The following is a 12,048-nucleotide window of genomic DNA, read 5'->3' as shown; positions in this document are numbered from 1 at the left end:
AGTCATCAACATCTTTGTAGGTATACTGTTTACCACTTGGCTTTTTTATATAATTTTTTCCATACAAACATGAATGAATATATTCCTTTACAAAAATTATCCCATTTAATAGATGGTGAAACAGAGATTTAGAGGAAGGATGGTTCAGTGGTTAGCACATTAGCCTGAAACTTTGGAGACCTAAGTTCAAATCCTTTCTCTTTCACAGACTTCCTCTAGGAAAGTGAGCAAATCTGTCACACTTCCTCATAGGGGTACTGTGAGGATAAATACATTAAAGATGGTGAGGTGCTCAGGTACTGTAGTAATGGGGGCCACATACCTAATATGTATATTCCTTCACAGTTGTTGTGCTTGACAGTATGATGCTGCTGCATTTAAACAAGGGAATGCAGTTTAAAAAAAAAAAAAAAGCTATAAAATAATTAAAACAGGGTATGACATATTAAAGTACCCATCATTCAAGCAGCTACAGCACTGGACTGAGATGTATGAGATCTGGGTTTTGCAATACTTCCCTACCTCACAAGGTCATTATGAGGTGCACAGATATTTTGGTGATGAGTGCCACAGAAAATCCAACAAATAAAGCATGAAATTTTCATGAACCCAATCCTCCCTCTCAGCTATATAGGGCACACAACTCCATAGCCAGGTAAAGGGTTATAGAATCATAGAAATATAAGTCTAGAAGGGACCTTGAGAGTTCATCTAGTCCATTCGTGCTAAAGCAGGACCAAGCATACCTAGACCATCCACAACGGGTGCATATCTAACTTGTTCTTACAGTCCCTAGTGATGGGGATTCCTCAACCTCCCTTGCAAACCTGTTGCAGAACTTAACTACCCTTATAGTTAGAAAGCTTTTCCAAATATCTAACCTAGATCTCCCTTGCCACCGATTAAGCATATTAATACTTGTCATACCTTCAGAGGACATGGAAAACAACTGTTCAGAGTCCTCTTTATAAAAGACCCTAACATATTTCCTCCTGTGGGAATTCTGGGCTACTGCACACGCCCAGAATTCACGTGCCGAGCGAAAAACTTTTTGCAGAAAGTAATTTCTTCTGGAAAGTTGCTGCAGTTACGCTTTTTGCCCATCAGGGGCCACTGTAGCGCTAGAACAGAGCAGCCTCTCCTGGGCCAGCCCCAACTGCCGATAGGGAAGAGAAGACAGCACCCTGCCGGTGGGGCCTGGTCAGGAGACAGGGGATATGAGGGAACAGAAAGTGTAAGTCACATGGAACTGCTGGGGGATCCCATTCTTAAGGGCTATTGGGGGAGGACAGACTGGGACTGGGGCTGAATGGGAGTGAAGGTGCATGGCCACATGGGAACAGGGAGAAGGTGGTGCAGCACCACATGAGGATGGGGGAAGGGCAGTGGCTGAGTGGGTGCACAGGGACAAATGGGGATGGGGGAGGAGGTGCAGGGCCACATGGGGGAAGAGGAGTGGCTGAGTGGGGGCACACAGACACATGGGGCATGGTGCTGGAATGGGAGAGGGGGTGCAGGAACACATGGGGATGGGGGAGTAGAGGTGGCTGAGTGGGGGATGCGAGGACACGAGGATTGGGGGGGGTGGAGGGACACATGGAGACAGGAGCAGATGTGCCTAACTGAATGGGAGAGGCTAGGGGTCAGCCAAGGTCGGCGTGAGGGAGGCTCCCTAACAATCCCTCCCTACCCCACCCCCCAAAAAAACCCTTCCATTTTTCTCCAACTCACACCCAACAACCCTCCAAGTTCACACCCAGGCTCCTTCCCAGCAATTACTTCCCTCTCCCTCAGCTCCTCCGTTACCCTGGACTTCTCCAAGCCTTTGCGCTGGTTCTGAGTGGTGTGGGAAATATGGTTCTGTATTGTAGTTTAAATGAACTATTATTCAGAGTTCTATATTATGCCTAGTAAGGGATCTATTTGTCAAAAAACATTTCCTGAATCTTTTTCGTTGCCTGAATTGTTACAGACATACTTATTGACAGGCATTTTGAAACAAATTACCAAAATAATTGAAACTGGTGTGATTATATTGTTCTCTTTTTACAAATAAAATATGCAGAACTTTAAAATATTGTGCACAGAATTTTTAATTTTTTGGCGCAGAATTCCCCCAGGAGTAACATATTTCAAGACTTATCAGGTCATAGAATCTTAGAATATCAGGGTTGGAAGGGACCTCAGGAGGTCATCTAGTCCAACCCCCTGCTCAAAGCAGGACCAATCCCCAACTAAATCATCCCAGCCAGGGCTTTGTCAAGCCTGACCTTAAAAATATCTAAGAAAGGAGATTCCACCACCTCCCTAGGTAACGCATTCCAGTGTTTCACCACCCTCCTAGTGAAAAAGTTTTTCCTAATATCCAACCTAAATCTCCCCCACTGCAACTTGAAACCATTACTCCTTGTTCTGTCATCTGCTACCACTGAGAACAGTCTAGATCCATCCTCTTTGGAACCTCCCTTTCAGGTAGTTGAAAGCAGCTATCAAATCCCCCCTCATTCTTCTCTTCTGCAGACTAAACAATCCCAGTTCCCTCAGCCTCTCCTCATACGTCATGTGTTCCAGTCCCCTAATCATTTTTGTTGCCCTCCGCTGGACTCTTTCCAGTTTTTCCACATCCTTCTTGTGGTGTGGGGCCCAAAACGGGACACAGTACTCCAGATGAGGCCTCACCAATGTCGAATAGAGGGGAACGATCACGTCCCTCAATCTGCTGGCAACGCCCCTACTTATACATCCCAAAACGCCATTGGCTTTCTTGGCAACAAGGGCACACTGTTAACTCATATCCAGCTTCTCGTCCACTGTAACCCCTAGGTCCTTTTCTGCAGAACTGCTGCCTAGCCATTCGGTCCCTAGTTTGTAGCGGTGCATGGGATTCTTTCGTCCTAAGTGCAGGACTCTGCACTTGTCCTTGTTGAACTTCATCAGATTTCTTTTGGCCCAATCCTCTAATTTGTCTAGGGCCCTCTGTATCCTATCCCTACCCTCTGCCCCTGAGTATTTTTATTCTCAAAGGTCAGATTGTCAAAATCTTTTATAATTTTTGTTGCTCTCCTTTGGACCTTCTCCAATTTGTCCATATCTTTCCTAAAGTGAGGCACCCAGAATTGGACACAGTACTCCTGCTGAGGCCTCGCCCAGTTCTGAGTAAAGAGGGATAATTACCTCCTGTGGTAATAAATTACACTCATGTTAATAAACCCTCAGAATATTAGTCTTTTTCACAACTGTATCAGATTGCTGACTCATATTCAATTTGTGTTCCACTATACCCCCCAGATCACTTTCAGCAGGATTACTGCCTACCCACTTATTTCCCATTTTGTAGTTATTCATTTGATTTCTCCTTCTCAAGTGTATGGTTGATGTACACACTGTTTGGAAGTTGGCGTAGGCGCCAAACTTTAAATACTGCTATGACACTGGACTAGTGGGATGCAATTACTGTACCTAAACCATAAAAATCATATGAATAAAGCATTTAAAAACAATTGTAAAAAATGGATACTACTGTCAATTCCATCTGAAGTAATTATAAAGAGACCTCTAACCTGGATGATTAGCTGAGAAACTTCAATGTACTGCTCTAGAACATTCTCCTCCTGTTCGTGCATTAGAATAGAAGGTAGAACATGACTTTCTATCCAAGCACCTGTCTCCTTCAAATGTGAAAGGTAAACTTTTCCTTCAGAAGAAAACTGTGCAAGAAAAACAAACAATAATAAAAACAGAGCTTGATAATTGTCTTTTTCCCTCATGAATACCTCCTTAAAAAACAATACCTTGTGCTGAAGATGAATACTTAATCTGCAGTAGAGGGTGAAGGCTCTTATGGCAGTTGCTTGATTGAAGCTATGAGACCCTGCACCAGTTGCTTTCATAATCGAGCCAAGAATCTCCTGCAATATTATAACTTATAGTTATATTTAAAAACAAAATATATTTTCAGGAAGTCCTGTTCTGCACTTTGCTTTTGCTTAAAGACTGAAATTCAACTTCAAATATATTTTCAATAAAGCCAAGATTTTCAGAAAGTGACTGGGGTGTTTTTGACCACTTTGTTTTTTGAGTGCCAAACTTTACACTTCAAAGGGGCTTGATTTTCAAAAAAATGCTCTGCACCTATCCTCTGGAAGTCAGGCTCCTTTAACATGTCTCAAATTGGACAAGTTTGAGGCACCTGCAAAAAAAAACTAGAGATTTTTGAAAATCTTGGAGTAAGTCTTGCAGTCCTATAATTTATTTCTATTCATGATCTAAACTGCTAGTTATTCACAAAGTTCAGAGGTATGCAAGTTTTAAATTACAATAGTTACATTTGCTACAGATAAAGAGGTACAGCTAACCTCAGATTGTTAGTCACAACTGTTAAAGCATCAAATATGCAGAAGACAGCTTGGCAAGTTCAGGCAGTACACTTTCAGAAAGGAAGAGACCATTAAACACTATGGATAGCTTTTTGATCACTCTTTTCATGAAAGTATTTCATCAGTTCATATCATCATGAGTGTGATGGCAGAAGATCCAAAGGATGGAGGGGTGGTGGATCTTACTGAGACTTTTGAAGAAAAAATGTTAAATCTAAATTTCAGTAGTGGTACTGTGTCACATTAAATAGTGCTTTACATTCAATATTCTGCAAATATTACCTTTGCAGCTCCAAGTACTTTCAAAAGCTGATTCAATTTCTTTCTGGGGACAGATAGCAGGCAATCCCGATTCATGGAATGAGTTAATAAATATTCTAGATAATCAAGCGCTAATTCTGGTTTTGACTCATGTGTTACTTGGATACGTACTCGCCGCTCAGATGCTGTATTGCTCTAAATGTGGAGGAGAGAAGAAGCCCATTAATCAATGAGATACAAAGGATACTACAATAAACTTTAATCTGGAGGATAAGTAATTACTATAAAGGACAAATAGAACCAGATTATATAATGCAACATAGAGGTAGAATTCAAGGTTTTCTTGGCAAACCTTTCTTGGCGTCATCTCACTGGACATCCAATCACAGATTAACTCCATAATGTGTCCCACTTGTCCCCAGCGACACAAGCAGTCTATCAGGGTGGAGTATTTATTTTCATCAGCTTCCTTCTCAAGATTCCTCAATTTAGAGATCACACCACAGCTGAAAACAATTTCAGATATAGCAGCTGTTTTTATTCATTAGCACAGCAATGACGCAGACAAAATGAACTGATATGATATCTGAAATATTAACAAAACAGTTTATAGGCCTATTGGCACTACAGATTTTACTAAGTTTCAATTCAGGACAATTGATATGTTCTTCATTGAGGGTATTTTAATGTATACCAAATAAAAACATAAAATTAAAGTCGAACAACAGAGCACCCCCACCTCAATTTTGACATTAAGGAAATAGTACCTGAATGTAGGAATAGCAGAAGCTGGCATGAAAGATGCCAGAATAACTAATGGAATCATGCAACGATCATCCTAGGATTAAAAAAAACAAAATAACCAAAATTATAAAAAAAAAGACTGAACCCATCTGACTAATAGTTGCAGAAGACAACAAGAATCTAAGCACCTTTTTTCGAGGAGTGGATTCTGTCACTGCAGAATTTTCATACCCATTAAAGAACCACCAGAAACAGCATTGAAAAGAAATACTTAGAGTGGATTGTCAGATTCATATACTTGGGAGTGCATGTGCTCCTGGTGGCCATATACATGCTCTGCTACCAGAAGAAAACATTTACTTTAAGTTTATATGAAGATGCATGGCCATGACTCCATCCAATTCCTTTCCATTTAAACAATGTATTAGAAATAGAAACCAAAGAAATGGGTATACACAGGGTGAGGAGTGTAGCTTTATAGTGGCAATTTATTCGTACTAGATAATCTTTGTTCTCTAACCATTTTCACCACGGATCCCTAATGTTGGAAGATTAACTATCAGTCATCCCTCAAAGAGGTGGGTCTGAGAACTAGTCAAATGACTGTGCGATTACTTTCCAAAATTAGGCATGGGACCTGGATTCAAAGCCAATGGTAATGCTGCCTAAATGTAGGGATTAAACATCAAGTAGCAGCCTTTAATATCCTTGTTTAGATAGGTTTGTGCAGCACCTAGCACAACAGGGCACTCATTGGAGCCCCTAGGTGTCACTGAAATATAAAAAAAAAAAGTGACTTAGAGGTTACTTTGGATCTAGCGGCATGCATCTGAAAACCAGGCAGAGACACTTTCAAGATTTTACCAGTTTTATGCCAAAATCTTCTCTGTTTAAATTGTGTTTGAAGAGGTAGTGTCTCCTCTGGACTTAGCTCCATGAAATACAACATAAAAAATTTATGTACAAGTTTAGACCCATCTGGATAACAAGTGAGAGTGTCTCCCTCTTTTTAAAAAACAACAACAAAATGGTAACATTCACAGAAAAAGAACAGTTTTGCTTTTCCGGCAGAAGAGAGCCTCTTGCCTGAGTTCCTGTTCTTCTTGAAACTAAGACTCTGTTCAGACCGCTTTTCAGATCCATGCTGCTTCATCAATGCCAGAAAGCATGTCAACAACTAGGTCAAAGAGACTGCCAAAGCTGAAAAGCTTGTCCGAGTTTGGCTCAAAGCCAGCTCTGATTAAGAGAGAAGGTTACTCACCCTGTGCAGTAACTGTGGTTCTTCAAGATGTGTCTCCCTATGGATGTCCCACTCTAGGTACGCTTGCGTCCCCTGTGCTCCAAATTGGAGATTTTAGGTAGCAGTGTCCATTCAGCTCACACATGTTCCCTCTTCATCTCGTGCCCTGCACCAGGACTATATAGTGCTGTGTGGGAAAAATGCCCTCAGTTCTTTCTCTACTGCAGAGCTCATTGGAAAGAACTCTGAAGCAGAGGAGGAAGGCAGGCAGTGGAACACCCATAGGGACACATCTAGAAGAACCACAATTACTGCACAGGGTGAGTAACCTTTTTTCCTTCAAGTAGTGTCCCTGTGGGTGACCTCTAAGGGAGAGGTGGGGCTTCAGAGTCGAGTCTAAAATTGAGGATAAGACAGTGAAGCCAAATATGGCATTGGACACTGAGTTGTGAGAGACTGCATAATGTTCAGCTAATGTATGAGCACATGTCTAAACCGTGGCTTCATATTTCTGCAACTGGAACGTTTCTGAGGAAGGCTATGGAAGTGGAGAGCAATCTCGTGGAGTGAGTTCATACTCTAGAAGGAGGTTGAAGATCACGAGACTGATAGCAGTAGGTAATGCACCTTGATATCCACCTAGAGCAGGGGTCGGCAACCTATGGCACGTGTGCCAAAAGTGGCACGCGAGCCGATTTTTGATGGCACGCAGCGGTGGGCTGAGCTGCCACCACTCTGGGGTTTCCGCTGCTGGCTCCTGCCAGCCGGGGTCCCTCGCTGGTCCCACTCAGCGCCCGCTGCCGGCCTGGGTGAAGGAACTCCAGGCTGGCAGCGGGCTGAGACCCAAGCTGGCAGGAGCCGGAACCCCAGAGCGGGGGCGGGCTGAGCTGCTAAGTCGCAGCTCTGGGGTTCCGACTTCTGGCCCCTTGCCAGCAGGGGTCCCTGGATGCAGCCCTACTCACCTTCCTTCCGGTTGGAGTTCAGGCCCCCTCCCAGACAGGATCCAGGCCTCCGGCCCTGCTCAGCCTGCTGCTGGTCTGGGGTACCAGCGGCCAGCTCCACTTACTTCAGCTGCCGATCTGGGGTTCCAGCCGCTGACCTCCTGCCAGCCAGGGTCTGGATCTCCAGCCTTGCTCAGACTGCTTTCCGGCCTGGAGTGCCAGCAGGCCACCCTGGGCTCTGCTCCTGGCCTTGGATCAGTGCTCTGCAGCCTCCCTGCTGTGGCCCACTGTCCCCAGCCTGGGACAGTGAGGGTTGCACATGAGACAAGAGAGGGTGCAGCTCAGCACCCCCATCTTAAAATTGCTTATACCAGACCATGCTGCGTTTGACCTCATGCCTGCCGTCTATCGCCATTGTTTTTCCCCACTGAGAGTTGAAGGGAACATTTGACAAAATGGCAGCTCCTAAGAAAGCAAAGCTAGATGTCTGGTCATTTCAGCCTGCTTGGACTGACGCATTTGGATTTATTGAAAAGAAGGACCGTGCTATTTGTGCTTTCTGTTACGAAAGTGTTGTTTGTTGCACATCAAGTGTTTGACGACATTTTGAAACGAAGCATGAGAAAACCTTTCTTGACGAAGTAGATGACTGAATCAATCAAAAAGGCAGTAGCAGCCTATGAGAAGCAAAGCAGTGTTTTTAAAAGCTTAAGTGTAAGTAAAAATCAAGCTAGAGAAGGAAGTTACAAGATTGCACAGTGCATTGCAAAAAACGGAAAGCCATTTACAGATGGGGACTATATAAAAAGTTTTTCTCAGCAGTTTGGAGATTTTGTTCAATGATTTGCCAAATAAAGATACAATCATATCTAGAATAAAAGAACTGCCCATCTCTGCCAGAACAGTTGAGAGACGCATAAGTGAAATGGCAGAAAATGTTAAGGAAAAGCAGACAACTGCATTGAAAGACACAGCAGTGTTTAGTGTTGCAGTTGATGAGAGCATGGATATAAACTACGTTCCACATTTGGCAGCTGTTGCAAGATATTGTGCTTCCTATGAAATCCAAGAGGAACTTTGTTGCCTAAAACCCCTGCATGGCACAACAAAGGGGGAAGATAAACTGGAAAGTTTTGTACACCATTTTGAAGAACAAGGAGTTGACATCAGAAAAATATTTTGTGTGACAACAGATGGTGCTCCTACCAAGGTCAGAAAACAGAAGGGATTTGTAAAGTTACTTGAAGATCAAATTGGCCGTCCAACAGTCAAATTTCACTGCATCATCCATCAACAAAACCTTTGTGCTAAAATGTTTAATTCAGAGCTTAATAATGTGATGAATATGGTGGTGTGAATTGTGAATTTCCTTGTTGCTCAATTTGCTTTGACTCACCGACAATTTCAAGCACTGCTAGAAGAGATGGATAATGCTTATAACGACATCCCACTTCACATCCCACAGTGGCTAAGTCGTGGCAAGGTTTTGATTCACTATGTAAACTGTTTTGATGCAATCAAGGCCTTTTTGTCGGAAAAAGAACAAAACTACCCCGAACTGGATGATGACAAATGGCTGTGTAAGATCATGTTTCTAACTGATATCACCGCTCACCTAAACAAACTCAACTTCTGTCTCCAGGTGCATGGCAAATAGTTCTGGATCTTTATGAAGCCTGGAAAGCATTTGTTGTGAAACTAAGCAGTTTTTTCCAGGAATATTCAAACTTCTACTTTCCACTACTTCCAACTCATAAAAGAGCTATCGACACATTGCACTGTCAATGTCGATGAGATTGGAAAGTACATGCAAGAACTGGAATCAGAATTTTCTGACAGATTTCAAGATTTCCAGCGATTTGGCCCAATGCTTTCTTTTCTAATTAAACCTGAAAAGTTCAACGAAAGCGCCTTGGACGTGTCTGTTTTTCAGTGGATTGGTGTTGAAGATTTCGAAATGCAACTCATTCAGTTAAAAAGCTCAGAACTGCGGACATCAAAGTTTGTGGATCTGTGAAGCGCACTTGAAGCTACCGAGAGAGATCATGGGGCCTCTATTCTGACCTGCTGGATGTCCCTGCCAGTGAAATTTAACTGTTTGAAGAAAATTGTGTTTGCAATGCTTTCAGCATTTGGATCCACATACCTGTGTGAACAGGTATTTTCACACATGAAATCTGTCCTCTGTCCCTCTCAGAGCCGGTTAACAACTGATCACTCAGAAGCCTGTGTGCAGCTTAAAGTATCCAAATACGTGCCAGACATTGGAAAACTCAGCAAGGATCACACTAAACTGATAAGATCTGCATTTTAATTTAATTTTAAATAAAGCTTCTGAAACATTTTGAAAACCTTGTTTACCTTACATATAACAGTAGTTTGGCTATATAACATATAGTCTTATAGAGAGACCTTCTAAAAAACGTTAAAATGTATTACTGGCATGTGAAGCCTTAAATTAGAGTGTATAAATGAAGACTCAGCACACCACTTCTGAAAGGTTGCTGACCCCTGACCTAGAGAGTCTTTTTTTGCAGACTGAGGATCCCTTAGATCTGTACACAATGGAGAGAAATAGTATGGGAAATTTCCTGAAGGGTTTAGTCCTATCTAGATAGGAGGCTAGTGCAAGCACTCCTGACATTGAGTGTGTTTCAGTGTGGTTTCAGAAAGGAAACTAGGAGGTGGATAAATTGGTTTATGTGGAAGTCCAAATATATTTTTGGTAGGAACTTGGGTTGCAGTTGTAGTGTGACATCTTTAAATAAGACTGGAAAGGGGGAGAAATATGCCATTAGAACCCCTCTCTCTCCCACTCTTCAAGCAAAAGTAATGGCTACTAGAAATGCAGTTTTCAGAGAGGTGTAGAAGGGAGCAGGTGGCCATGATTTGAAAGGAGATGGTCTTAGACACCTGAGGACCAAGATGAGGTTCAGTGTTGGTGTATGCCATCAGATTTCTAAGAAGAGGTTACCCAGACCTTTGAGAAACCTTCTTGTGGGATAAGAAAAACAGAATAACCCTCTATCTTATGATGGAAGGCTGTGACACTGCGAGGTGCACTTTTACAGAAGTTAGAGATTATCCTGACCTTTTTAGTTCTAGGATATAATCTAGCACAGATGATAGTGGAAAGGATGTAGGAGGAAAATGTCTTGAGTCACATCAGAGTTTGAATCTCTTCCACTTTTGGATATGTGTGTCATGAGTAGTTTTTTCCTGCTATGTAACAGCACCGCCTTTACGTCCTAAGAGCACATCATTTCTAAGCTCTTGAATCATTGACCACACATGCCTTAGGCCAGAGAACCTGTAGATTGAGGTGATGGACCTGGCTGGCATCCTAAGAGAGGAAATGAGTGGCTGGAGAGTGATTGGTTGGCAAACAGCAAGCTGAGTAAGGTAGGGGAATCACATTTGTCTCGGCCACATGGGATCTACAAGTATAACCCTGTTTTTTTCCTCTATCTTAAGCAGGATCGTGGATATTACAGGAATCGGTGGAAATGCACAGAGGAGACTTCTGTTCCATTGGAAGTGAAAGGCATATCAGAGAGTGGTGACCCAGACCGGCCTTGGAGGAAAACTGAGAGCATTTGCTGTTTTTGACTGTGGCAAATAAGTCTATCTTGGGGATGCCCCAGTGTAGAAATATGGTGGTGTCTATTTCCCATTTGTGATCTTGGGATCTTAGAGCCTACAAGTCCATTCAGTCCTATTTATTGTTCAGCCAATCACTAAGAGAAACAAGATTGTTTACATTTATGGGAGATAATGCTACCTGCTTCATATTTACAATGCCATCTGAAAGTGAGAACAGGTGTCTGAATGGCACTTTTGTAGCCTACATTGCAAGGTATTTACGTGCCAGATATGTTGAACATTCATATGCCCCTTCATGCTTCAGCCACCATTCCAGAGGACATGTTTCCATGCTGACGACACTAGTTAAAAAATTAATGCGTTAATTAAATTGGTGACTGAATTCCTTGGGGAAGAATTGTATGTCTCCTGCTCTGTTTTACCCACGTTCTCCCATATATTTCATGTTATGGCAGTCTCGGATGACGACTCAGCACATCTTTGTTTAAAGAACACTTTCACTGCCGATTTGACAAAATGCAAAGAAGGTACCAATGTGAGATTTTTAAAGATAGCTACTGCACTCAACCCAAGGTTTAACAGACTGAATTCTTAGAGTCTTTAGGCTTGCCGGCAATGACGGTACCTGAGGAGCCTGCAGCCTTGTGAGTACTGAGCCAGAGATCAGTGAGTGCTGAGGTGGTCGACCTGATCGGAGATCATCTCTTCGTGGTAGATTCTCTACCCAAGGGACTTGAAGCCTGCTTTCTGGAAGCTTTTTGAGAGGAATCCAGGAATTTTTTCTTGGAAGCTGCGGGGGAGTATTGTGCCAAGGAAGTTGATGGAGACAGCCTCGTCAGGGACCGTTGGACAGTAAAAATCCCTGGGTTGGGGTTGGAAGCTG

General features: G+C 42.7%; 1 protein-coding gene across 1 annotated transcript in view; it reads right to left on the bottom strand.

Moving 5' to 3' along the window:
• NCAPG2 (non-SMC condensin II complex subunit G2) overlaps window positions 1-12,048 on the bottom strand; it is a 116,242-nt gene that overhangs the window by 32,240 nt on the left and 71,954 nt on the right. Inside the window, exons 17-21 of the mRNA XM_077808360.1 lie at window positions 5,405-5,475; window positions 4,990-5,143; window positions 4,659-4,832; window positions 3,792-3,908; window positions 3,561-3,707 (exon numbers count right to left, since the gene is read on the bottom strand). Coding sequence (XP_077664486.1) covers window positions 3,561-3,707; window positions 3,792-3,908; window positions 4,659-4,832; window positions 4,990-5,143; window positions 5,405-5,475 — 663 coding nt within the window. The remainder of the gene's footprint in view (window positions 1-3,560; window positions 3,708-3,791; window positions 3,909-4,658; window positions 4,833-4,989; window positions 5,144-5,404; window positions 5,476-12,048) is intronic.

Source organism: Eretmochelys imbricata, chromosome 2 (assembly GCF_965152235.1).
Source record: "Eretmochelys imbricata isolate rEreImb1 chromosome 2, rEreImb1.hap1, whole genome shotgun sequence".
Taxonomy (NCBI): Eukaryota; Metazoa; Chordata; order Testudines; family Cheloniidae; genus Eretmochelys; species Eretmochelys imbricata.
Note: the sequence above shows the minus strand (reverse complement) of the source record. Positions and strands in the feature narration are given on the sequence as shown.